The sequence below is a fragment of the Mustelus asterias genome, chromosome 8 (genome assembly GCF_964213995.1).
Source record: "Mustelus asterias chromosome 8, sMusAst1.hap1.1, whole genome shotgun sequence".
Lineage (NCBI taxonomy): Eukaryota > Metazoa > Chordata > Chondrichthyes > Carcharhiniformes > Triakidae > Mustelus > Mustelus asterias.
In genome coordinates, this window is record NC_135808.1 from 99,829,338 (window position 1) to 99,853,636 (window position 24,299).

The 24,299-nt window shown below is 39.1% G+C and overlaps 1 protein-coding gene across 2 annotated transcripts in view; it reads left to right on the forward strand.

Annotated features, from left to right (window-relative positions):
* The window catches only part of zyg11 (zyg-11 family member, cell cycle regulator), a 43,961-nt gene that overhangs the window by 9,216 nt on the left and 10,446 nt on the right, over positions 1 to 24,299 (forward strand). For both annotated transcript variants that reach the window (XM_078218583.1, XM_078218582.1), the window contains exons 2-11: positions 4,353 to 4,518; positions 7,875 to 8,632; positions 10,517 to 10,657; positions 11,778 to 11,954; positions 12,599 to 12,663; positions 17,929 to 18,028; positions 19,700 to 19,750; positions 21,728 to 21,889; positions 23,663 to 23,710; positions 24,214 to 24,281. In XM_078218583.1, the coding sequence (XP_078074709.1) occupies positions 4,353 to 4,518; positions 7,875 to 8,632; positions 10,517 to 10,657; positions 11,778 to 11,954; positions 12,599 to 12,663; positions 17,929 to 18,028; positions 19,700 to 19,750; positions 21,728 to 21,889; positions 23,663 to 23,710; positions 24,214 to 24,281 (1,736 nt within the window). The remainder of the gene's footprint in view (positions 1 to 4,352; positions 4,519 to 7,874; positions 8,633 to 10,516; positions 10,658 to 11,777; positions 11,955 to 12,598; positions 12,664 to 17,928; positions 18,029 to 19,699; positions 19,751 to 21,727; positions 21,890 to 23,662; positions 23,711 to 24,213; positions 24,282 to 24,299) is intronic.

The window sequence follows — 24,299 nt, forward strand, 5'->3', positions numbered from 1 at the left end:
CAACTAGAATAAACTGGTCATGACCATTTTTGGGCCACTTGGCAGTTGGCTGGGAAGGGTCATATGACACACCAGATGCCCTTTGTGTTTAAGCAACTGTTTTTTTCAGCAGTAAAGGACAAATAACAGCTGAAGGGACAAGAGCATCTTTTTTTCTCTCATTCTCTACCCAGCTTGCAAGTCTTGAACCCTCATCTTTGTTCTTTGACTCTGTGTTGCAGAGACTTAAAAATCAATCTTGTAGCTGCTATGCTCAGAACAATGGATAAATAATCTCAGTACAAATTTGAAGTGCCTCGTATTTATGTTTACAGGCTCCATTGTACAGGCTTTGTAGTATCTAGTACCTTCAGCCATTCCTTGATTTCACATGGAGTGAATTGAATTAGCTAACGGCTGGTATCTGTCCTGCTGGGGATCTCAGAAGGAAGTTGAAATGGATTATCCACTTGGCACTTCTGGCTGAAGATGGTTGCAAATGTTTGTGCCTTATCTTTTGCACTGATGCGCTGGGCTCCCTCATAATTGAGGACGGGGATTGTCCACTACCATTCATGACTGGTTGTGGCAGAACTGTAGAGCTTAGGTCTGTTGGTTGTGGAATTGCTTAGCTTTGTCTATCATATGCTGTTTCCACTATTTGGCATGCAGGTAGTCCTGTGTTGTAGCTTCACTAGGTTGACACCTCATTTCTTGGGATGCCTGGCGCTGCTCCTGGCATGCCCTCCTGCACTTGTCTTTGAATGAGGGTTGATCCCCCAGTTTGATGATGGTGGAGTGGGGAATATGCTGGGCCATGCATGACATTCTGGTTGAATACAATTTCGCTGCTAATGATGACCCACAGTGCCTTGTGGATGACCAGTTTTAAGTTGCTAGATCTGTTCAAAATCTATCCTATTAAGCACAATGGTAATGCCTCACAACATGATGGAGTGTATCCTTAATGTGAAGATGGGATTTTGTCTTCACAAGGACTGTGCAGTAATGACTCCTACCTATACTGTCTTGGACAGATGCATCTGTGGCAGGCAGACTGGTGAGGACAAGACCAAGTATGTTTTTCCCACATGTTGGTTCCCTCACTACCTGCCACAGTCTAGCAGTTAGCTCCTTAAGACTTTGCCAACTCAGTCAATAGTGGTGCTACTGGGCCACTTTTGGTGATGGAAATTAAGATTCCCCCAACCAGAGTACATTTTCTGCCCTTGCCACCCCAATGCCTCTTCCAATTTGTGTTCAACATGAAGGACTGATTTCATCAAGTATTGGAAGGCTGCAGGCAGTAATCAGCAGTGGGTTTCCTTGTCCACGTTTGACTTGATGCCATGAGACTTTGTGGAGTTCGAAGTCGATGTTTAGGACTTCCAGGACAACACTACCCTCCCCACCTTGGGCTGGACAGGATCTACCCAGGGATAGTGATTGCAGTGTTTGGGCATAGTTATACTCAAATCATTCTTTGCAGACAATGCCAGGCTGTCGCCTGACTGGTCTGTAGGGCAACTCCCCTAATTTTGGCACAAGTTTGCAGATGTTAGTAAGGATGACTTTGCAAAGTTGACAGGGCTGGGTCTGTCATTCTTTTCTGATGCCTCAGTCAATTGCAGGTGATTCATCCAGCATCATAAACCATATCTGGAAAATACCAAACATTGGTCTTAATACTGGTATGCAATGGCCAGCTTTGATTTTTTTCTAATAAAATGTCAATTTTTACAAAATTTGTCAGTGCATCTTGTTTGAGGTATGGCTTTCATTCAAAGGAGTTACAAACATAAATGTGTTGATTTGTCTTTCCTGAACCACCTCAAATCTGTTTTTGCTTCATTTTATTATGAGAACAATAGTAAGTATTCTGTTATGAAATATCTAAATTGTGATTTTTGTAATCAGCTGAATGGATAGATGTTGTTCTGCTCCTCCATCCTCAGGTTTTTACAAATGATTGTTGATTTGGGAATTACTATCGACATCCGGGGGGGGGTACCATTAATCAGAAAGTGAACTGGACCAGCTATATAAATGCTGTGACTACAAGAGCAGGTTGGAGGCTTTGAATTCTGCAGCACATATCTTACTTCCTAATTCCCAAAGCCTGTTTACCATTTGCAAGGCACAGTTCAGGTGTGTAATGGAATACTCTCCACTTGCTTGGATGAGTGCAGCTCCAAGAAGTTCAACACCATCCAGGATAAAGCAGCCCACTTGATTGGCAAGCCATCCATGAACATTCACTCCCTCCACCACCAACACACACACAGTGGCGGCAGTGTGTGTCATCTATAAGATGCACTGCAGGAACTCACCAAGGCTCCTTCAATATCACCTTCCAAACCCACTGCCATCTAGAAGGACAAGGGCAAGTAGACACATGGGAGCACCACCACCTGCACGTCCCCCTCCAAGCCACTCGCAATCCTGACTTGGAACTATATCGCTGTTCCTCCCTGTTGCTGAGTCACAATTTTAGATTTTTCTCCGTAACAGCACTGCAGGTGCTACCACGTGGACTACAACAGCTTACCACCACCTTGAGGGCAATGGGCAATAAATGCTGGCGTAGCCAGCAATGCCCACATCCCATGAATGAATTAAGAAAGAACAAGTACGAGGTTTTTAATTTTATAACCAGGATACAAGACGCATTGCAGGAAATGTGGCAGGATGCACACTTTGTAATTCAGTTTTCAGAGTGGTCTCTGAAAACAAACTGCATGATGAACAACATTCTGGAGCTATTTTCCTCTTTTAGGATGCAGAAGTGCGAAGAATGTGGATAGATTGTTTATTTATTGGCACTTGCATGTCTTGCAGTCAACACTTTATGGAACATAGATTCAGTATAGGTTTCATTTTTATATATCTATCTCCTTTTTTAAATAGAAAATTGGTGAATGCAATAGCGCAACTTTTGCTTTAAGGCTATCAGCCCTTGCTGTTAATAAGGATTGGATGACAGCAAATTCCAGTGTCTGCACATGTACAGTTAAATGTGAAAATCGGGAAGTTGCCGTCTGAGGTTCTGTGCGTGCTGTTGTTGTTCCTCCATAACTTTGCTACACTGGTCTTTCACCAAGAGACCTGGCATTCTCACATGCCAGAAAAAGTTAGGCCTTGTCCATTCACACTTTTAAAAAACTTTTAAATAGCATGTTACGTTGTCTTCACAGACCAACAACCTCTTTAGCACTGAAAAGTAACAGTTATAAGTATGTGGTCAAATTCTTTCAGATTTTAATTATTGGAGATTTTAAAAAACTTTAACTTTTTCTCTTTTTCCATCTTTCGTTTCTTTTCTTTATTTTGCTTTCTGTATGTGATTTTACATTGAATTATACATTCAAGTTTAGCCTCTTGTGTCTCAATAAGGATTCTTCAATGTGGCTGAGGAGGGCAATCCTGTTCCCAAATTTTTAGTTACTGCAGAAAGGATGGTGATAAGCTGCTTGTAACCCAACTCATTCAGAATAAAATGCATTATCGCAAAACCTTTTATTTCTACACATGTTGTGTCCAGTAGATAAGTACTGTTCTATAATTATTTAATTCTAAATAACTTTGCAATTTTTACTAAAATTGGTAATTCTAAGATTTTAGAAAATTGCAACAATTCCCTTTAAGGTTGTGGTAAATTTTCAATAAACTCATTTTAAAAAAAATTTAAAAGCAACATTCTGTTATGTTCTTGTTTTATGTCAGTATCTGCAGGATATTTGCCACTGAAACCAAGGCACAAACAATACAATTGTTTTGGCATGTATGGAGAAGTTTTTCACTCATTTAACAAGCATGATTAATAGGTGAATGGTGATTGTGAAAAGTTGACGATATCGTCTTTAAATTGCTGCTGCTTTTATGTATGGATTTGTGTGACAACCAGCTGCTTGTCTGCTTTACCTCCTTAAAAATGTCTTAATGACTACATGGTAGTGAGAGCAGCAATATACATGGGAAAAACCTGCAGCCGATTACTGGAAGATTCTTCAGTGTTTTTAATGTCTAACACTAGTAAAGATTATGTTGCCGTAATCTAGAGGAATGTGGATCATCAGAAAGAATCATTCTAAGGCAGCAATTCAATGTAAGGGTGTTATTGCCGTATAAAATGAGGGCTATAGTGGACTATTAACTTCATATAATAATTTAGGATTGTTATTTCACTCCCTTTTTTGGGGTGAAGGAATGGGGTTAGAGTTCACCATCCTAAGTTATATACTCCAAGATTTACAAATGAATATTATACCGATTTAAATTTTTTAAAAGTCAAACGTTTTTTCAAAACTCCTAATATTCACTCGTGTTTAGAGATATTTATTCGATGTTCATCTTTCTTTCTTTTCTACCAACAGGAAGATTTCTCTCCTCTTTCATTAACTGATATATGCTTAGATTTCTTGAGGGTGAACTTGAATAAATTTTGTTGGGAAAGGACAGATGGCTCATTCTGTCTCAAGGAAACTGTGGTGTTTCCACAGGAACTGGCAGATCGCCTGCTGCAGAAAATGTCCCTGAATGGTAAGATGCTATTTACTTATCTCTAAGTATGGAAATTAGAAATTCTCAGCTATGGATTAGGTATATCATAGGCATATCCAGTAATTGAGAAACATTTCACCTTTTCCACCCCTCAAGTATATTGACTTCATTCATAGCTTAAAATGAATCAACTGGTTTGTGTGTAATATCACCAGGATAAACTCTCTTGAACGAGGGGAGGGGGGCCTGGAATGATGTATCATGGTTGCATTGCCCCCTAAGATGATCTGTTGGTACCCTGGAATTGGGGAGTTAAGGATGTTTGCACAGAACTTTGAAAATAAATGGTTGGTGATACTTTTAGGATTCAGTAATAATTGATGCCACTGTGGCTTGAGAAATGTTTCTTCAGGAATAAGTAATTTTTATCTTTCCTTTTGTAAGCATACCAGCTGGAGCTCAGGTGAGAGCCTAGTTGTAATGGTCAGTATATTAATTAGCTTCTAGATGTGGAGTTTATTCATTGCTTTTAATTTTAGTTCATTATTTTCTTTTGTCCTATTACACTCCTATTGTTCATGTGTTTTTGTGCTTTTCATAAAGGAGAAAAAGCAAAACTGGAAAGTTAAAACAGTGAGCTTGTACTTATGGTGGCATCGTCAAAAATAAGTGCCTCTGAAAGTTTAGAACAATAAACCAGGTGGTGATCTACATTGTGAAAGTGAAGGGATATATTTTGTTGGAGGTCAGGAATGCTGTGAGGGGGCAAAACATGGTCTCTGTTCCTATTAATCCAGTTTCAAGGAATATTTGCACAAAGATTGAAAATGGACCAATCCTCGAGCGCTGGTGTTCAAGAAAGGGGGGAGAGAAAAGTGGGAACTACAAGCCAGTTAGCCTGACATCAGTTGTTGGGAAAATGCTGGAATCTCTTAAGGAAGTCTTAATAGCACACTTAAAATAATCAGTCAGAGATTGTGGTTTTACACGAGCATTTTGAGGATGTAAATAAAAGAGAGCTGTAGATATAGTTTACTTAGATTTCCAAAAGGCATTTGATAAGATGCCAAAAAAATTTAATAAATAAGGGCTCATGGAGTTGGGAGTAATATATTGGTGTGGGATGGGGGATTGATTAATAGATAGGTAGCAGAAAGAAGGGATAAACAGTGCACTTTCAACTGTGCAGTGCCGCAGTTATTTACAGTCTGTATTAATGGCTTGGACAAAGAGTTTGCCGCTGATACAAAGCTAGTTGGGAATGTAAGCTGTGAAGAAAGCATGAAGAGGCTGCAAAGAGATATAGATAAGTAAAGTGAGTGAACAAGATAGCAGATGGAGTATAATTTGATGAGGTGTGACGTTATTCACTTTGATAAGAATAGAAAAGCAGAATATTTTTTGAAAGGCTGAGAGTTAATATTTGGAGAGCTTGGCTAAATTTGTACAAGAAACTGCAGAAAGTTAGCATGCAGGTATAGCAAGCAATTAAGAAGACTAATGGCATGTAGACCTTTATTGCAAAGGGGTTAAAGTAAGAGAAATAAAGAAGTTTTGCTGCAATTGGACAGGGCTTTGTTGAGCTCACACCTGGAGTATTGTGCACCGTTCTGGTCTTCATATTTAAGGAAGAATGCCTAGCCTGAGAAGTACTACTTCTAACTAGATTAGCTTGGCCTACCTATAGTCTCTGAAGTTTAGAAGAATGAGAGATTCTGAAAGAGCTTGACAGGGCAGACTGACAAGTTGTTTCCCCTGGTTTGAGAATCTAAAACGTGGGGAATAAAGGTCAATCATTTAGGATTAAGGTTGGAGAAATTTCTTCATTCAGAATTTTGAAATTCCTGACCCCAGGATGCTCCATTGTTGAGCAAGTTTAAGGTTGCAATAGACAAATCTTTGGTCACTCTCTAAAGTGGCGTTGAGGCAGAAGATCATCCATGATTGTATTGAATGGCAGAACAGGCTTGAGGGTCAAAGTCTCCTCTTGCTGTTATTTCATGTTCTTAAGATGGGGGCTGTGCAAATGCAGATGGTGGAATGGCTAGCACTCTAGAAGGCATTGGATAAGGTTCCACATAAGGGAGATACATTTCTGCATTAATATTAGTTGCACTAATGAGTTGCTTCTCTAGTTGCTTGACATATTGGATTTTGAATGCTGTAAATATGTGCATACCTATCATGCCATTGGTTAACTACTTTACTTTTTCTTCCCCAACCCCTCTGGCAAAAAACAGTTGGATGGAGTGAGAGGAGTTAAGTACTGTTGCAAAGAGGTAAAAAGAATGTCAGAGCAGGTTTAGAAGAAAAATGAATTTGGGTATAAGCCGAATGGCAGTTCAGAACAGCAGCTTGTCTGAATCAGCCATGAACCAGTCAGTGTATTCCTCCTGTTCAGCATTGTCCGCAGATATCTATATCCTCCAATCCCACCTAACTAGGGCGGGCACACGAGACTTCAATTTCTCCTCAAGCAATGTACATGGAATCTGTAAAATCAGTGCAAATAAGCAAAATTCTATTAATCTAATATAGATTCAGGTACTTGTCATTGATTAATAACACAGCACCAAATCTCAGCAGGAGATCTATGCTGAGGTTATCTTGGTTCATGTTGGTACTGACTCCAAGCATTATATCTGGAAAGGATGTAGTAGCACATGGCTGTGATTTGCAGATAGATTGTATGAGCTCAGATACTGTGAGAAATTGTCATCGTAATCAGAAAAATGCAGTGCACTTGCAAATTTTGGTTACAAATCTTTCATGGGTTATCTGCTGTTGTTTTAACCAATGATATACGTAGATATACTTCTTACTACAGAGAATTAATAAAGGCACTACTGAGTAAGTAGTGCCTTTATGTCTTATGGCCTTTATGCTTTACTGTCAGTAAGAAATGGTCAACATAGTAGAAAAAAAGTTGCATGGAGTTCCTTCCCAGCCTCCAGGTATGTGTAAAAGATGTTAAAGAATTTCATCCATGAAAATGCTGGAAACACTCAGCTGGCCAGGCAACTCCTTTGTGTTGAAAGCTATGAAATAAGAGTACTTGAGTGTAATTAGGTATCCATCATACATCTTTTGAGAAAGTGTTTCTGCAGTAGTAAACTACATATATTTGGCACTTCCACTGCCCATCTTTATCATCAGCTAGCTGTTGTGAGAAATGGAAAATGTTACAACTGTATAGCAAACAAATACTTATATGTTGAGCTCAGGGGTTTTCCAGCAATGTTCAGTGAGCTCTCCTGTGCAAAAGGGAATACTGGGTTCCATAAACGTTTCCATCCTTGTGCACTGACATCCCCATAACTTAGTGAGCAAATAAAATTCACCAAACTTTTCAGTTCACTAATAACTCCCCTTCTCTTTTCCCATTCTTCCAACAGGTGTGCTCAACGAAAAGACAGTGGGAATTTTCCGCAGGAATGATCTGCTGCGCTTGAAACGTGCTTGTATTCGAAATGCTAAACTGTCAGCAGTCGCATTCAGGAAAGCATTCTGCCACCACAAGCTTATTGATCTGGATGCTTCTGGTGTTAATGCAGACATCACGATTACTGACATTGTAAATGCACTCGTCACAAACAAATGGAATCAACAGTACTTGCAATGTCTGATGTTGAATTCACTAACACTGTCTCTGGAAGACCCTTACGAGCGATGTTTCAGCCAGCTAACTGGCCTGCGTGTTTTAAGTGTTACCAATGTTCTCTTCTACAATGATGATCTTAGGGATGTTGCCTCTCTTCCAAGGTTAGAAAGTTTAGATATTTCAAACACGTCTGTCACTGACATCACCCCACTTCTGACCTGCAAGGACAAGCTAAAATTCTTGACCATGCACCACCTCAAATGCTTGAAGATGACAACCACACAGATTTTGGAAATTATTAAGGAACTAGTGCTCCTTCAACACCTAGACATCTCTGATGATAAGCAGTTTACCTCTGACATTGCACTTCGTTTACTAGAACTGCCCAGCATACTACCTAATCTCCGATCCCTGGATATTTCGGGCAGGAAGCACATCACAGATAAAGCTGTTCAGGCATTTGTCCAGCATCGGCCTACAATGCAATTCATGGGCTTACTTGCTACTGATGCTGGATATTCTGATTTTCTTTCTGGAGAAGGGAGCTTAAAGGTTGGTTTTCCTTGTTTCATGTAATTTTCAGAATACAATCTTGGCATATATGTTTAGGAAATTTTTGAGCTTTATAAGGGGTTATAGTATTTCCCATTCTGACCATCATTTTCTGCCGAGGGCTTTTGTCTCCATGTTCAGATCTGATGGTTAACCTATGGCTTACAAGTTTGTGGCAAAGGTTTTCACAGAATACTTCTATAAATCTCAATACTTGTAGCTGTTATTTTGTCAGATTCTTGATCTTAAAAAAAACTTGATGGGATTGTGTTAACTAATCAGTATCATTGTAATCAATTAGTTTTAAATCTGATTTTATCAACAATTGGTGTGGGGTTGGGGGGGGGGGGGGGCAAGTTTCTGAAAGGATTTGTGTAGTCTTCAAGGAAGAGGGTACAAATCTGGTAGTGACTCTTTCAGCTGATTCATTGCTTTTTGTTTTACCTTTTCTTTGAAGCCATTTGGCATATCATCTGGCTCTTGCGTCCTGCTCCCTTCATTAAAAGTGCTGAGAACTTAACAAATACTTTGTTTTGTAGATAGTGTCTGCATTGAGTCCGTGTTTTGAGATGATTTGACACTTGATAGAGTAAATTTCTCATGTGTCTGAATAAAATAATCCTTAATGTTACGTGAATTTTACACTTGCTGCACAAGTATAACCTTTTCCTTTTTGTGTGTATATATTGGCCATCTTAATGGTCTTTGAGTGACATTATATTAGAAATTCAATGTTGATTTATAGACATTTTATTATGCAGTGACTTTTGCCCAATGGGAGCATGGCAAACATTATGTGAACTTATTTTACGAAGACAGTTGTGACTAACCAAAAGGGAAAACTATATTTTATTTTTAAAGCCCTCTGCTCCGCAGACTCATGCCCCAGAAATGAAAGATCCCCAGTGTGCTGGTCTCTTAACTAGCCCACTGACCATTTGGTTTTATTGTATATTTTTTCCCAAAGATGTTACCTCCTAGTTTTTACTGTTGAAGTTATTTAATTTGTATGCAAGTGATCAATGTACTTTTAATATGTTTTTACTAGCAATGTGTTGACTTCATTTTGTCATTCAAACATATCCAATGTACATATGGGCATTACTAAATACTTAAATGTGCCAATAGTGTCTGGAAAGAATGGCTAATTTGTGCACTAGATGGTCTTCATGATTGAGAAAATTATTGGAGTTGGAAACTCAGCTTGGGATCAAATAAGACTCGATAAATGAAATCGATCTATTTAACCTGAGAAAGGGTCAAGGAGGATAGGATTGATGACAAGGTTTTGAGTTTGAGATGTTATGTTGTCAAAGGTGGCCTTCCCAATGTTGAACTGCAGTTCATTAGATACTGGCGTAACACATGGAATTGAAGTAAAAGATGGGCAAAAATTTGGACAACAGCAGCTACAAGACTGAAAAATTCCTTCTAGGTTGATTGGCAACCAAACATATTGCCTAGTCAGAGAGCATTGCAGAATTATTCAAACCAAAACATCGGGGTTTCAAAGCTTAGGAACTATTTTCTTTAGGTCTGGGTGAAACAAAATCCGGCGATAATGCATGTAGCGTATGGAACAGCAATTTTATAATCCTTACTTAGTTACGCTTAATGATTGCACAGTGACTTACGAAATTTCATCTCTAAGTGGTAAACCGCAAACTTTTGTTGTGTTTAAGTCATTATCAGAGAGCAAACAGCTTCTTGCTACATTTTTGTACTTGTAGCTGCTATACTAACAACTTTTAGGTACCTTCTGGAAATTAGTGAGTGCAGAGGAAATGGTACCTTCAGTTGTGAATTAGAGAGGAGAGAGAAAATCTACTTGCAAAAAGATCAAAAACAAATTTGTAACTTTTTTCCTCCTTTTGTATGCAAAAGGTTTCTGGAGAAGCGAATGAAGTGCAGATCTCTGAAGCACTTCGTAGATACAGCGAAAGGGCCTTTTTTGTAAGAGAAGCATTGTTTCACCTTTTCAGTCTCACGCATAGCATGGAGAAACCGCAGCCTGAGCTATTGAAGGTAAATTACTTTTAAGCCAACTCTTGGTACTGTAATTTTTGTATAGATGTAATGACGAAGCAGCTGACCACTAATTAACTGTGCAATTGTCAGAGTTACGATTGGACCATGTTACATTGATTCCTGTATACGTGGGAGTGGTGATGTAGTGCATGTGACACAATAGAAATAGAAAGTTGCTTTAGATACAACTCCTGGATCCTCCTGTGGTTCAAGATCAGTATTTACTGGCCAATGTGGTACCAATAGCAAAGTGAAATTCCTCCTCTTGGTATCACGGCCACAGTTTTCCATTAACTATATATGTAGATTTCCTTTTGTTGCTTAAAGTGCATTATGTTGTAAGTGGGGCAAATTCTCTAAGTGAAAATGATTTATCTTTATGAAACCACTTCCAATAGAAGCAAAATATAGCATTTGGAAGGCAAGGCACTATTAGTCATTTGTTTCTGCAGTGTAGTGGTTATCACATTCCCCTAACACGCAAAAGATCCCTGGTTCGAAACCAGGCAGAAACATTCATCAAGCTAAGGGTCAGTTTAGCTCAGTTGCCTGGACAGGTGATTATAGAATGATACCAATGGTGTGGGTTCAATTCCTGTCATAGCTGCAGCTATTTATAAAGGCATGTCTTCTCAACCTTGCCCTTCACCTGAGGTATGGTGATCCTCAGATTAAATCACCACCAGCCTATGGTCATCAGGGACAATTGACTTTACCTTTGCGGTGGCACAGTGGTTAGCACTGTTGCCTCACAGCGCCAGGATCCCAGATTCAATTCCGGCCTCAGGTCACTCTCTGTGGAGTTTGCACATTTTCCCTGTGTCTGCGTGGGTTTCCTCCCACAGTCCAAAGATGTGCGGGTTAGGTTGATTGGCAATGCTAACTTGACCCTAGTGTCAGGGGGATTAGCAGGGTAAATATGTGGGGTTATGGGAATAGGGCCTAGGTGGAATTATGGTCGGTGCAGACTCGATGGGCCGAATGGGCTCCTTCTGCACTGTAGGGATTCTATTCTAGTGTTTCAAACAGTAAATTGCACATAGCTTAGGAAGAGAGAGAAATCTATTAAGGATAAAAATCTTTTAAAAAATTTACACCAGTTTTATTTTTATTTCAGCTTGTGGCCACCGGAATGAAAAATCATTCTATAAACCTGCCAGTACAGCTGGCTGCTAGTGCATGTGTATTCAATTTGACAAAACAAGATTTGGCAGGTGGTATGCCTGTGCGCCTTTTGACAGAAGTGACACGTCTCTTACTGAAAGCCATGGAACACTTTCCCAACCATCAACAGGTAAAGAGTTGGAAATGCTATATAACACAGTTGAGTTAAAATTAGTATGCAGAACTGACACTTTTGCAAGCAGTCAACAATAATTGCCTTATTAGTCCACACACACACACACACTACCTACGGCCCGTGTCGCTCTGCGATTCTGACACTCTAGTGGGTGTTCTGACTGCAGGCACACCCACCCATCCCCATGGCATTGCTGAGCACAAGAGCTGCCGGCCTTTGATTACCCAATAGCTCTGAGTAAGCAAGACATCCACCTCCAGAATCTTGATTCCAGGGAAGGCCTGCCAGTGGCCTCATGTCTGATCGGCTTGTGATTTGATGAATCCTCCCGAAAAGAGACAGTATTGGTGTCTTACTGGCTTTGAACAAGATTCTGCTCTAAGTGCAAAATTAACATTGTCCATTGATTAGGGCCTCTTGTCCCCCTTCTAATGCTGGTCTCTTACACCCTCCTCCAAGTCTGGGTCTTTTTGTTGCTGTCAGAATCTGGGTCTCTTAAGCTACTTTAAGTCTGAGAAAATTGTATTTTAAATGAAGGGGATCAGACAGAAACAGAGTCCTATAGTAAAGCCAATTATACATTCTTTTGATGAGCATTTTAAAATGTTAATATAAAGTACATTATATTTTTGTTTTAGCTTCAGAAGAATTGTCTGTTGTCTCTGTGCAGTGACCGTATTCTTCAGGATGTCCCATTTAACAGGTAAGTAATCTTGTCATCGAAACTAGAAGCAGGAGTAGACCATTTGGCCCTCTTGCTCCGCCATTCATTTTGATCATATTCAATATCATGATTCCTCCGCCCCATATCCCTTGATCCCTTTAGCTTGTAGAGCTATATCTAATTTATTCTTGAAATCAGACGTTTTGGCTTCCACTACATTCTGTGGTAGTGAATTCCACACATTCAATACCCTCTGGGTGAAGAAATTTCTCCTCACCTCCGTTCTAAAAGGTTTACACCTTTATCCTCAAACTATGATCTCTAGTTCTGGACTCCCCTATCATTGGGAACATTCTACATGAATCTATCCTGTCTAACCCTATTAGAATTTTATATATTTCTGAGTCCCCCCCCCCCCCCCCCCCCCCCCCCCCCCCCCCCAAACTCCAGTGAATATAATCCTAAGTGACTTAGTCTCTCCTCATATGACAGACCTGCCTTCCCAGGAATCAGCCTGGTAAACCTTCGCTGTACTCCGTCTATAGCAAGGATATCCTTCCTCAGATAAGGACACCAAAACTTCACACAATACTCCAATGCCCTACGCAATTGCAGCAAAACATCCCTATCCCTATTCTCGAATCCTCTTGCTGTGAAAGCCACAGCATACCGTTTGCCTTCTTTACTGCCTGCTGTACCTGCACGCTTACTTTCAGTGACTGATGCACGAGGACACCAAGGACTCGCTATGTATCCACCACCTCTCAATTTACACCCATTCAAGTAATAATCTGTCTTTCTATTATTGCTACAAAGTGGATAACCTCACATTTATTCACATTATACTGCAATTGCCATCTATATGCCCACATACTCAGCCTGTGCAAATCATGCTGAAGCATCTCTGCATCGTCCTCACAGCTCACCCTCCCACCCAACTTTGTATCATCTGAAAATTTGGAGATAGTACATTCAGTTTCCTCTTCCAAATCATTAATGTATAAAATAAACAGTTGGGGTCCTAACTCAGATCCCTACGGAACTCCTGTAGTCACTGACTGCCAATCAGAAAAAGACCCATTTATGCCAACTCTTTGCTTCTTATCTGCTAAACCGCTTGCTATCCGTTTCAAGACATTACCTGCAATCCCATGTGCTTTAAATGCTATTTTTTAAAGTTTATTTATTAGTATCACAAGTAGGTTTACATTAACACTGCAATGAAGTTACTGTGAAAATCCCCTAGTCACCACACTCTGGCGCCTGTTCGGGTTCACTGAGGGAGAATTTAGCATGGTTAATGCACCTAACCAGCACGTCTTTCAGACTGTGTGGGGTGGTGGGGGGGGGGGGGGGGTGGGGGTGGGGTGGGGGGGGGGGGGGAAGAGAAACTAGAGCACCCAGAGGAAACCCCCACAGATAGGAGGAGAATGTGCAGACAGTGACCCAAGCCGGGAATTGAATCCAGGCCCCTGACGCTGTGAGGCAGCAGTGCTAGTCACTATGCTATCGTGCCGCCCTTATTTTGTGGTAAATGTGGAGGGCTGAAATTTTGCTTAAAACATGGGCGAATGCCTCTTGTGCCTTATGAATAACCTGTTAAAATTAATATCAATCGAAATCTGAGATTTATCCCATTTAATTCTGTATCAAGACCCATGTTCTGCAAGATCTGAAATTTTTCATAGAATTATTTAAAATGGTTGAAGCACAGGAGGAAACCATTGAGCCCGTTGTCTTTGCTGGCTCTCTGAAGGAGAAGTTCACCGAGTCTCATTCTCTACCTTTTCCTTGTATCCCTGAAAATTAATCCTTTTCAGATAATGATCCATTCCCTTTTAAAAGTCTCACTTGACTCTACCTCCACAACATTCTCTTGGCAATGCATTCCAGATTCTAGCCATTCGATGTGTAAAAAGCTTTTCTTCATGTTGCAATTGCTTCTTTTATAGATTACCTTTAAATCTGTGACCTCTGGATCTCGAATCTTCTACCAATGAGAACAGTTTTTCCCTACCCATTATATCCAGATCTCTCATTATATTGAGTATCTCTCGGATCTCCTGTCATGCTTCACTCCTAGGAGAACAGTCCAACTTCCCCAATCTATCTACATAACTGAAGTTCATCATTCCTGGAACTATTCCCTTTAATCTTTTCTACCCTCTCTAATGTTTTCACATCCTTCCTAAAATGTGGCACCCAGAACTGGATGCAGTACTTCAGTTGAGGTGTACCAGTGTTTTGTGCAAGTTTACATAACTCCCTTAAATCTATTTATGGTACAAGTATGGATTCTTTGGTAGCACTAAGTTTAAAAATAATAATGTTGGTGTCCTTTTGTTTATAGCAGAAATGAAGGTTTTTGAGACCTGAATGCATTAATTTTGAGTGACAAACTATGTTCCTTTATGGAATGCACATCTGGAATTTTTAAAAAAAGTCTTGCTTTTTTTTAACTTTTAGTGAGAGAATATAAGCAATAAGAGCAGGGCTTTTGATGCTTTGTGCTTGTCTACCATTCCACGTGATTGTGGCTGACTTGACTGTGGCCTGAACTCCACTCTCCTGCCTCATCTTAAATGAGAGACCCCTTATTTTTAAACTATACCCTCCAAGTAAAATAAACTTCCTCCTTGTTAAGACCCTTTTAGAACCTTATATTTTAAAGTTCATCTCTCATTCTTCTAAATTGCAATGAGTGTAGGCCCAAACTGCTTAATCTTTCCTCCTCAGGCAACCCAGGAAACAACCTAGTGAACCTTCTCTGAAATGCCTTCAATGGAAGTATATTGCTTCTTAAGTAAAGAGATCAAAACTGTATGGAATACTCTAAATGCAGTTTAACAAATACTCCTGTAGTGGTAGGAAGACCTCCTACCTTTTTGGCTTTTATTACAAGGGGGTAGACTAATGTTCCATTTTTCCATTCTAATTAATTGCTGTACCTGCATGCTAACTTGTCATTTATGTACAAGGACACCCAGATCCCCCTTGACTGCATCATTCTGCAATCTCCCCTCCTCCGTTTTAATAACATACCGCATTTCTGTTCTTCCTGCCGATGTGGACAACCTCACCTTGCACTCCATCTGCCAAATTTTTGCTGCCTGCTTAACCTACTTATATCTCTTTGCTAATTCTTGGGATCTACTACCAAGGCAGATAGCTCAATTCAGGAATCTCCCAACTCACTCGACCCCCTTCAGTTAAAATATGTGCAAATTTCAGCTAGACTAACTTGCCTATAGTTTTCTGCCTTCCTCCCAGCTTGAATAGAAAAAGGTGTTACATTTACAGCTTTTCAATCTGCTGGGACTTCCCAAAATCTGGAATTTTGGAAGTTCCCAACCAATGCATCCAATATCTCTGCTGCCACTTGTTTTAAGATTCTTGGATGCAGGTCAACAGATCTAGGAACTTATCAGCCTTTAGTCCCATTAGCTTTCCTAGTACTTTTTTCTCCAGTGATCATGATTACTTTAAGTTCCACCCTCTCTTTTGCCCCTTGATTTTTTTTGTGATTTATTATTGGGATGCTTTTTGTGTGTTCTGACCTGAAGACAGACAAAATACTAGTTCAATGTCTCTGCCATTTCCTTGTTTCCTGTTATTAATTGCCCTTCTTATCCTCCTACAGGATCAATGCTGACTTCAGCTATTGTGTATTTGGAACTCTTCTTTCTTGCTGGTTTGCTGTCATTTTATTTCTTTTTTTTTGTTTCCCTTTCCGGGTTTCTAAAATTTTCCCAATCATCTAGCCTTGTGATATTTGCAGTATTTTACTGTTTCCTTTCAATTTGCGATTTAGCCACGGATGGTGCAACGTTCTTGCAGTACCCATTTTGCATACCTTCATTACTTGTTGATCTTCTGTCCTACAGTGTAGATACTGTCAGTGATTTCTTTCCCTTGCTATTCTTTCTCTCCATCCAAACTAATTTATACATCTTGATCTTCTGAGCCAAGATCATTTCCCACTACGGTGGGGATCTTATCCTTTATTGACCAAAGTACCCCACCACCTTGTCATTTTTTCCTATCTTTCTGAAATGTCAAAAATCTTTGAATATTCAGTTCCCAGCCATGGTCAACAACGGGTGATTATCTGGTCCTGCACACCCCTGTGCAAATCGTATTATGGCAGGAGAATAGTGCAAGATAGGCCAAACACGATTTGAGCTGGTGAGAACCCCATTTGGGATTGTTCCCCCCACCCACTACGCCAGCGTAACCAAGTAAGGGTTCACTGACCCTTTGGCGCAATGAAAACCAGGTGCAAATTGCTACTGTGCTATTTACTTCATGTGTTAGCCAAACCTTCTGTATTTACACTAGCTGAAATTCCAGAGGCCTGAGTCGGGCACTTGTTTACCAGGAAACCAGTTCTTACTAGCCATCCAACTAACAAACTGTATAGCTGTCACTTACAAGCAGCTCATTTATCACCAGCTAAGACTGAAAGATACTGCAATATGTATATAAATCTCAAGTTCCAGGCACTGATTGATCTGTGTTTTGATTTGGCATTTATCACCATTGATTCATTAATGCTAAAAGGAACCCTATCAAAAACTTCAAACCCTCAAAATTTAAAAAACTAAAAACTACAACAACCCTCTTGAGGAAAGCTGTAGGTTGAACATCGTGTCCTATATCCATTCAGTTCCTGATCTAAGTGACGATCTGGGGTGACTCCATGCACAGGAATCCAGAAATGGATGTCCCATCTTAATAAATATCCTGCTTTCTCAGTAGTATATACATAAATCTATGCAGACGTAAAGGGCTGGGATAAGTAAAATAAGAAAACAATAGGTTGAAGCCTGGTTTTGATCTTTGTCTTACGGAATAAACTGTTGTTAGTTATTTTTGGTGGCCTTTAGGTAATTTCAAATGTTTTTAAAAAATCATCAGTGGAATAGAGCTGGAATATTATTGATGAAATAAGAATGCACATTAAGTGGTTTGTTAGTAAGTTGATTTTAGACGTATACATTTCTTAAGGAGAAGTTATGAAAGTGAGGAAATGTAGACCAGTAAAGCTCATCTCCACTGAAAACTGAACTAAAGAATAATGAAGAGATAAGAAACGTGAGCATTGAGGAAGGCAAGAATAGCAGTTACAAGTGAGAAACATGAAAATGTGTTGTATGGTTAGCAGGAAAATGTGAAATACTCATAGTAGCTGTGTTGTAATCATTGCCACTCCTCCAACTTAGCCTTGGACTATCATATTATTATACTAATTATTTATAAAAATTTTCATCCAATATATATAAATATTAACTTTTTGTTTTTCAGATTTGAGGCAGCCAAATTGGTAATGCAGTGGCTTTGTAATCACGAAGATCAGAACATGCAAAGGATGGCAGTGGCTATTATCTCTATTTTAGCAGCAAAGGTATATATTTATCTAATTTGATGCTTTACATTAACCAAGTAAGGATTGTTGGTTCTGGGAATATTGTCCCCTTTTTCTGCATAAACCTAGATGAAAAGTAAAGTTCTCTATCGTCTCCTTCAACATCTGCTTAAGTTTGTCAAAAGCAAAATACCGCGGATACTGGAAATCTGAAATAAAAACTGAAAATCCTGGAAATAATCAGCAGATCCCACAGCCTCTATGGAGAGAGAAACGGTGGGAATGTTGAAATCATTTCCTCTGGTTTTCTCTCTCCTCAGATGCTGCCAGACCTGCTGAATGGAGGTTTTGAGGTGTAACCCTTTTTTCATTAAAATATCTAAGTTACAAATCCTAACATCTAACATTGTGTTCCTCATTTGTACCTGACCTAACAAGTTATGAATAAATAGTATTTATGAAAAAGGAATATGTAAAATCCTGCTTAATAAATTCTACTTCACAAAAAGCAATAAAGACAAAATATAAGTACCGGATTCCTCAAGTGCTACCAGTACAGGTGATGCCTTTCCTCTGTATCTGATGTGACAATATGATGAATTGTATTTCAGAAGAATCATACCACGGAAGCCATAGTAAAACTATATACCAATTAAGACATTGATTTTCCAACTTTTGTCCCTACTGTTCATCCCTCATTTGGAAATAGTTCAAATTAATGTCTCTTGTGGGTCATCTGGTGTTACCCCACCTCTGTAACACGTGTAAACTGAAGACCAATGTCCATCCCTTATTTCCTAGGCCCACAGAGGTATATTCCATTATGAACAAATGACATATCCTTGTAGTTACAGATCAGGGTTACATCCTCTTATCAATAACACAACCTACTGTAAACCATCTACATCAACAAATCCCATGGTTACTAAAGCTATTGAGAACAAATATTGATAACACTTCCGACTATAATATCAGGAAAAAATATTTTCCTCCAATATACATGTTCTGCCCTACAGATATGGTTAATCAATTGTACATAATAAATAATACATGGTTTTGTTTAAAGATGAGTGGTCATACTAAGTTAGAGCTGCTGAACTCAAACCTTTTTGTTATTTCTTCAAAGCTGACAAAGAAGCCCTTCCATTGCACTGTGTAATTGAAACACACAAAATTCCTTGAACCCAGACTTTCTGATACCTTTAAACAGCTGCCTTAATTGTAAAGTGTCTCATTAGTAGAAATTCAAACAACTGTTTAAAAAGTAGTCAAGATAAAATCAATAAATTCAGACCAACATGAAACCCAAAATTAGTAGTAGAATCAAAATCTTGCAAGAGTATTTCCAGCAACTTCTGCTTTTGTGGCCAGAGAACATTTCCTATTGTAATAATGTGATCTTTATTTTCTGTTTTACACTTGCCATTCTTCTAGCTTGTCTGAGTGAAATTTTCGATTGGTTACCGATTGTGGGTAGTGAAGATCTGCCCTAATTAAGAAATGGACTGAGACATCTAGAGTTGACATGTTTACAGTTAACAGCCAGTGGGGGGGTGATTCCAACCCCCCCATCACTCTGGGCTGGTTTTGATCTGGGATCTTAAAAGTGAAAAGATAGTGTAACATCTCACATGGTCTTCAATAATAATTTGAATGCATCACAAAACATTCTCAACTTGTCGTCATTTTTGAATAAACTTTGTTTTGCAGCTTTCCACAGAACAGACTGCGCAACTTGGTACTGAGCTCTTCATTGTTAAGGTAACCTTTTGTATTCCTTTGCTCCCACCATGCTATTTTTAAAAAAGAAATCTCTGATTGTCCACTCAGTGGGATGTAGTTTCCACTTGTTCACACTAGTAATATCACCATAAACCCATGCAATTGGCCAAACCTTCACAGCAGATCAGAGAATTTTAAATGCAAGTTACCATCAATATCACCTTTTTACTGCAATCTTGTATACTGGTTTAAGAATCAATTCACCCAGATTAACAGATTGGAAAATGACTGTCTAATACTACCTCCTGTTTTCCACATCCTGTCATGTTAGTTTAAACCCTCCTCAATAGCACTAGCAAATTGCCCCACAAGGAAATTAGAAATTCTTATTTTTGGTGGGGAACCCATTTTCAACTGTAATAAAACTACACTAGTTACCACTCTTTTTGTTTATATATCCAATCAAGTTCAATTCAGAGTCTTAACAAGTGAGACATTCCCGATCCAAGCTGACAAGACAGGGCTCTCACCTTTTGTCTTGGGCTTGATCTACATGACCCAAGCTGATTGGAGTAGGCATTGCGCCTCCCCCAAGGCTTGATCTCATTTGCATCTTAGCCAAAAGGCCAAGATGTCGCTTTTAAAAATTGCTTCAAATGAAGCTAAAATATAACCTAATGACTTCAACCAAGTACAGCATGTCGAAACTACACTTATTCTTAGCCAAAAGGCCGAGAAGCGTCACCACTCTTAAATATATAAATTTATCTTTTTATTGCAAAGAAGAAAATAAATGATTATGTTCAACAGAAACACTATCCCAGTGTATCTATCGGTTTTGTTTTGGACCTTGAGCATTGGGATTTACATGAATGAACCTAATCAGTTCTTTTTTTTTAAACCTGTTTTCTCAAAGTTAATGTTTGTTTATTTACATGCATTCACATGATATAGGTTTCTTGTAAAATGATTCAGATGCTAAATCAGGCCTAGAGTAGGCCTGGGCTGCTTTACAATCACTATCAAAACAAGAAGTGATTCAGGGACTCATTTTTCAGCCATGGCTCAGTTGGTAGCACCCATTCCTCTTGTGTTGGAAGATTGAGGGTTCAAATTCCATTCCAGAGGCTTGAATGAAAAAAGTCTAGATTGACACTCCAGCGCTGAGGATATGCTGCACTGCCTTTGGTGCAGCAAATGAAATGTTAAATTAGATCTCCACCCATCTGGGTGGCACAATGTTAGCACTGCTGCCTCAGCGCCAGAGACCCAGGCTCGATTCCTGGCTTGGGTCACCGTCTGTGCAGAGTTTGCATGGGCTTCCTCTGGGTGTTCCAGTTTCCTCCCACAGTCCGGTTAGGTGCATTGGCTATGCTAAATTCTCCCTCCGTGTACCCAAACAGATGCTCGGAGTGTGGCTACTAGAGGATTTTCACAGTAACTTAATTGCAGTGTTAATGTAAGCCTACTTGTGACGCTAATAAATAAACTTTAAAATGCTCTTGGGTAGAATGAAAAGATTTCATGGTGCTACTTTTTTAAAAATCCTAGAGTTTGGGCCTATATTTATCCCTCTGTTAACATCACAAAATTTTCTGGTTGTTATCACATTGCAGCAGCAAATTTACAAAAATAATGTAAAACATGCTGCTTGCCAAGAGTGACCATATTTTTATTGACTGTATAGAACATTTGGATATCCTGAGGTCATGAAAGGCACAGTGAAAATGCACATCTATCCTTTCACTTTATGAAAGATACACCATTACACAATTGAAGAGTTCCAGCCTACCAGATGCACAACACTGTTAGATCTGAGTGAGACAGTTCTCAGACTTCAGCTGTTGTCCATTTGGCTGAAAGATTGGTGTTCCACTGATGGAAATTGCAGGTCCCTCTTCCATCTGTCTTTCTCTTTAAAAAGAAGACTTTTACAGCTTCTAGATATTTGCTCATACTTGCATAAAACATCGTGGACTACATGCTCTCTTTTCTAACTCTTTTTCTATTTTATAGAAATTGTTGCATATAGTAGAGCAGAAGACAACTGTGTCATTAGTGGATACCACTTTAAAGTTTACACTTAGTGCACTTTGGAACTTGACTGACGAATCGCCTACCACATGCAAGCACTTTATAGAAAATCAGGGCTTGGAATTATTTATGAAAGTACTGGAGGTAATTTTTGGTTTTTTTTGGTAATGTGTCATCTTGTGTTTATTTCTTTTTTCCTGTTTCTCCACACATTGATCCCTAGATGTAAGAAGTTGGGCAGGTAACCTGCTCCACCTCATCCATATTGTCTTTACCCCAACTCTCTTCCATAGTATCTCCCAGGCCACCTCGTGGAACAGCTTTGCAACAGATTTCTTTCTCCACCAAGAATGTCTTGAAGTGATTTATCCACTTATTCTTTGATGAAATGTCTAATCTCCTCTCCCATTTGATAGTACAGGATTTCGAATTATACTCTTGGGGGAATTGCAGGCTCATCAGATCTCTCTTATTCTGGACCACACTGATGGTGCTAATTTTGAACTACCTTTTGGTGAAATCAGTGAAGAAAGAGGCAGTTATTGTGACTTAAATTAAGTCTGTTATTGTAAAAGCTATATTAATTTGTTGTTTTTAACCTAATGATGAAGACCTATGCATATCAAACATCAACACATAATAGCATTAAAGACTTTAACTTTTGGTGGTAGTCTGGGTTTTTATATACAATAAAATCTCTTCAGCTGCAGTCATGGAAAAAAAACAATTTGGCCTTAGTACAGTGCATTAATGTATTAGTGTGTGTATTTACAATAATCTCCGTGCCATTATGCACTGGTGTATTTTTAAGTTGTGAGCAAAGATTTCTATGTGCAGTTCTAATGTGTCTAGTTTGCTATTTCCTTCAAGTTATTTGAGACGAGCAATGTGTGCAGGCAAGAGGTTTCTCCTTGTGAAACAAGAATTGTACTCTGGTTGCTGTTGCTCAGGATGTTATGACTACAAAATATTGGCATTGGGAGCGAGTGTATGTCCATCTTGGCTGTGGAATTATTTAATGTAGAAAAGAGAGAGGGATTTATGTGGCTGTGCTTTTCTGTAGCTTAAATAAGATATTAACTTGAAGGGTAGGGGGGGGGGGGGTAGATCCCAAATGTTTCACATACTTTGAAATGCAATGACTGTTATATAGTGCTTGCCACTGTGCCGCCCATATTATGAATAAGAGGATCTCCACTTTTTTTCTCATTTAAATGGTTTGGTAACTGTTTCAATGACTCCTACAAACTGCAACTTGCATCATTTATTACCTGCTGTGGTGAATTAGCAAAATCATGGTCTGATAACCCAAACATAGATTAGTTACTGGGGAAATATATATAGGATGGTCACTATATTTCCTGTCTGATCAGAAAGCAGCAAATGTCACCATGTTATATTGCCTAAATATATATATTATGTATTTCTAATTAAGGATGATTTGTAGAAAAATAAATACTAAGTAGCACAGTGGATGGGAGGGGAGGGGGAAAAACTGCAAACTCTCCATCTGGGTGGAATTGCTCTTTTCAGAATGCTGCTATCAGCTTTTCTTTGTTTCTTGGAATAAAGCTAAACTATTTCTTTGGATGCACCTAATGAGTCTTCCTTTGTTCCTTGGTAAACAAAATGCATTTTTTGTGTGTATCTTTCGGGGATGAGAATTTAAATGAGGAATACGCAGCTGAGAAAGGATCTATAATGGATTCTGAGAGGTGTGGATCGATTTTATTTTAAAGGGTATGGAGAAATGACAACAATAGTTATCAATAGCTCTGTCAGACAGGCAGCATGAATGAGATGGACTGAATTTCCTTATTCTGTGCTGCAAAATTCAATATTTCTATGAAATTTACTTTTCATTAAATTTTTTCAAGTACATAACAGTACGTTAATGACTTACTGTTGTATTTCCAGTCCTTTCCGAGTGAACCATCCATCCAGCAGAAGGTTCTGGGTTTGTTGGTGAGTAACCTTGGTGTGTTATGAAGATAATGTTTGGTGAGTGGCATGCTGTAGTGCAATATGGTGCAGCTTATCATCAAAAGATGTGAAGTTGCACATCTAAGTGACAAAATATGGGTTTAGGAATTAGGAGCAGAATTAGGCAAATTCAGCCCTTCGAGCCTGCTCTGCAAGTTTACACTGAAGATGCCATATGCAATTTGTTATAGATCTTTGCTTCGTGGGCAATTGCCATGCACAAGCCAGTATTTACCCGGAACAGGTAAAAAGAATTGAAGCAAAAGTACACTGGAATAGACTACTGCTAAAGAACTGGGTGCAGGTTGCCTCCAGCCATGTGCTTCTTTCCTACGGTCAGTTTAGAATGGTGGATGGAGATGAGGGAAAGGACAAAATGATTTGGGGAGGGGTGGGAGCCATGTCCTTAGCAGGGGCAAAAAAACAAATATCTGTTTAAGATACTTAGTTTCTAATAGTCATTCAAATATTTGATTATGTTTTAGAACAACATAGCAGAAGTGAAAGAACTCCACCCTCAACTGATGAAGAAGAACTTTATTGAACATATCAGGTAGTAATTTATTTTGCC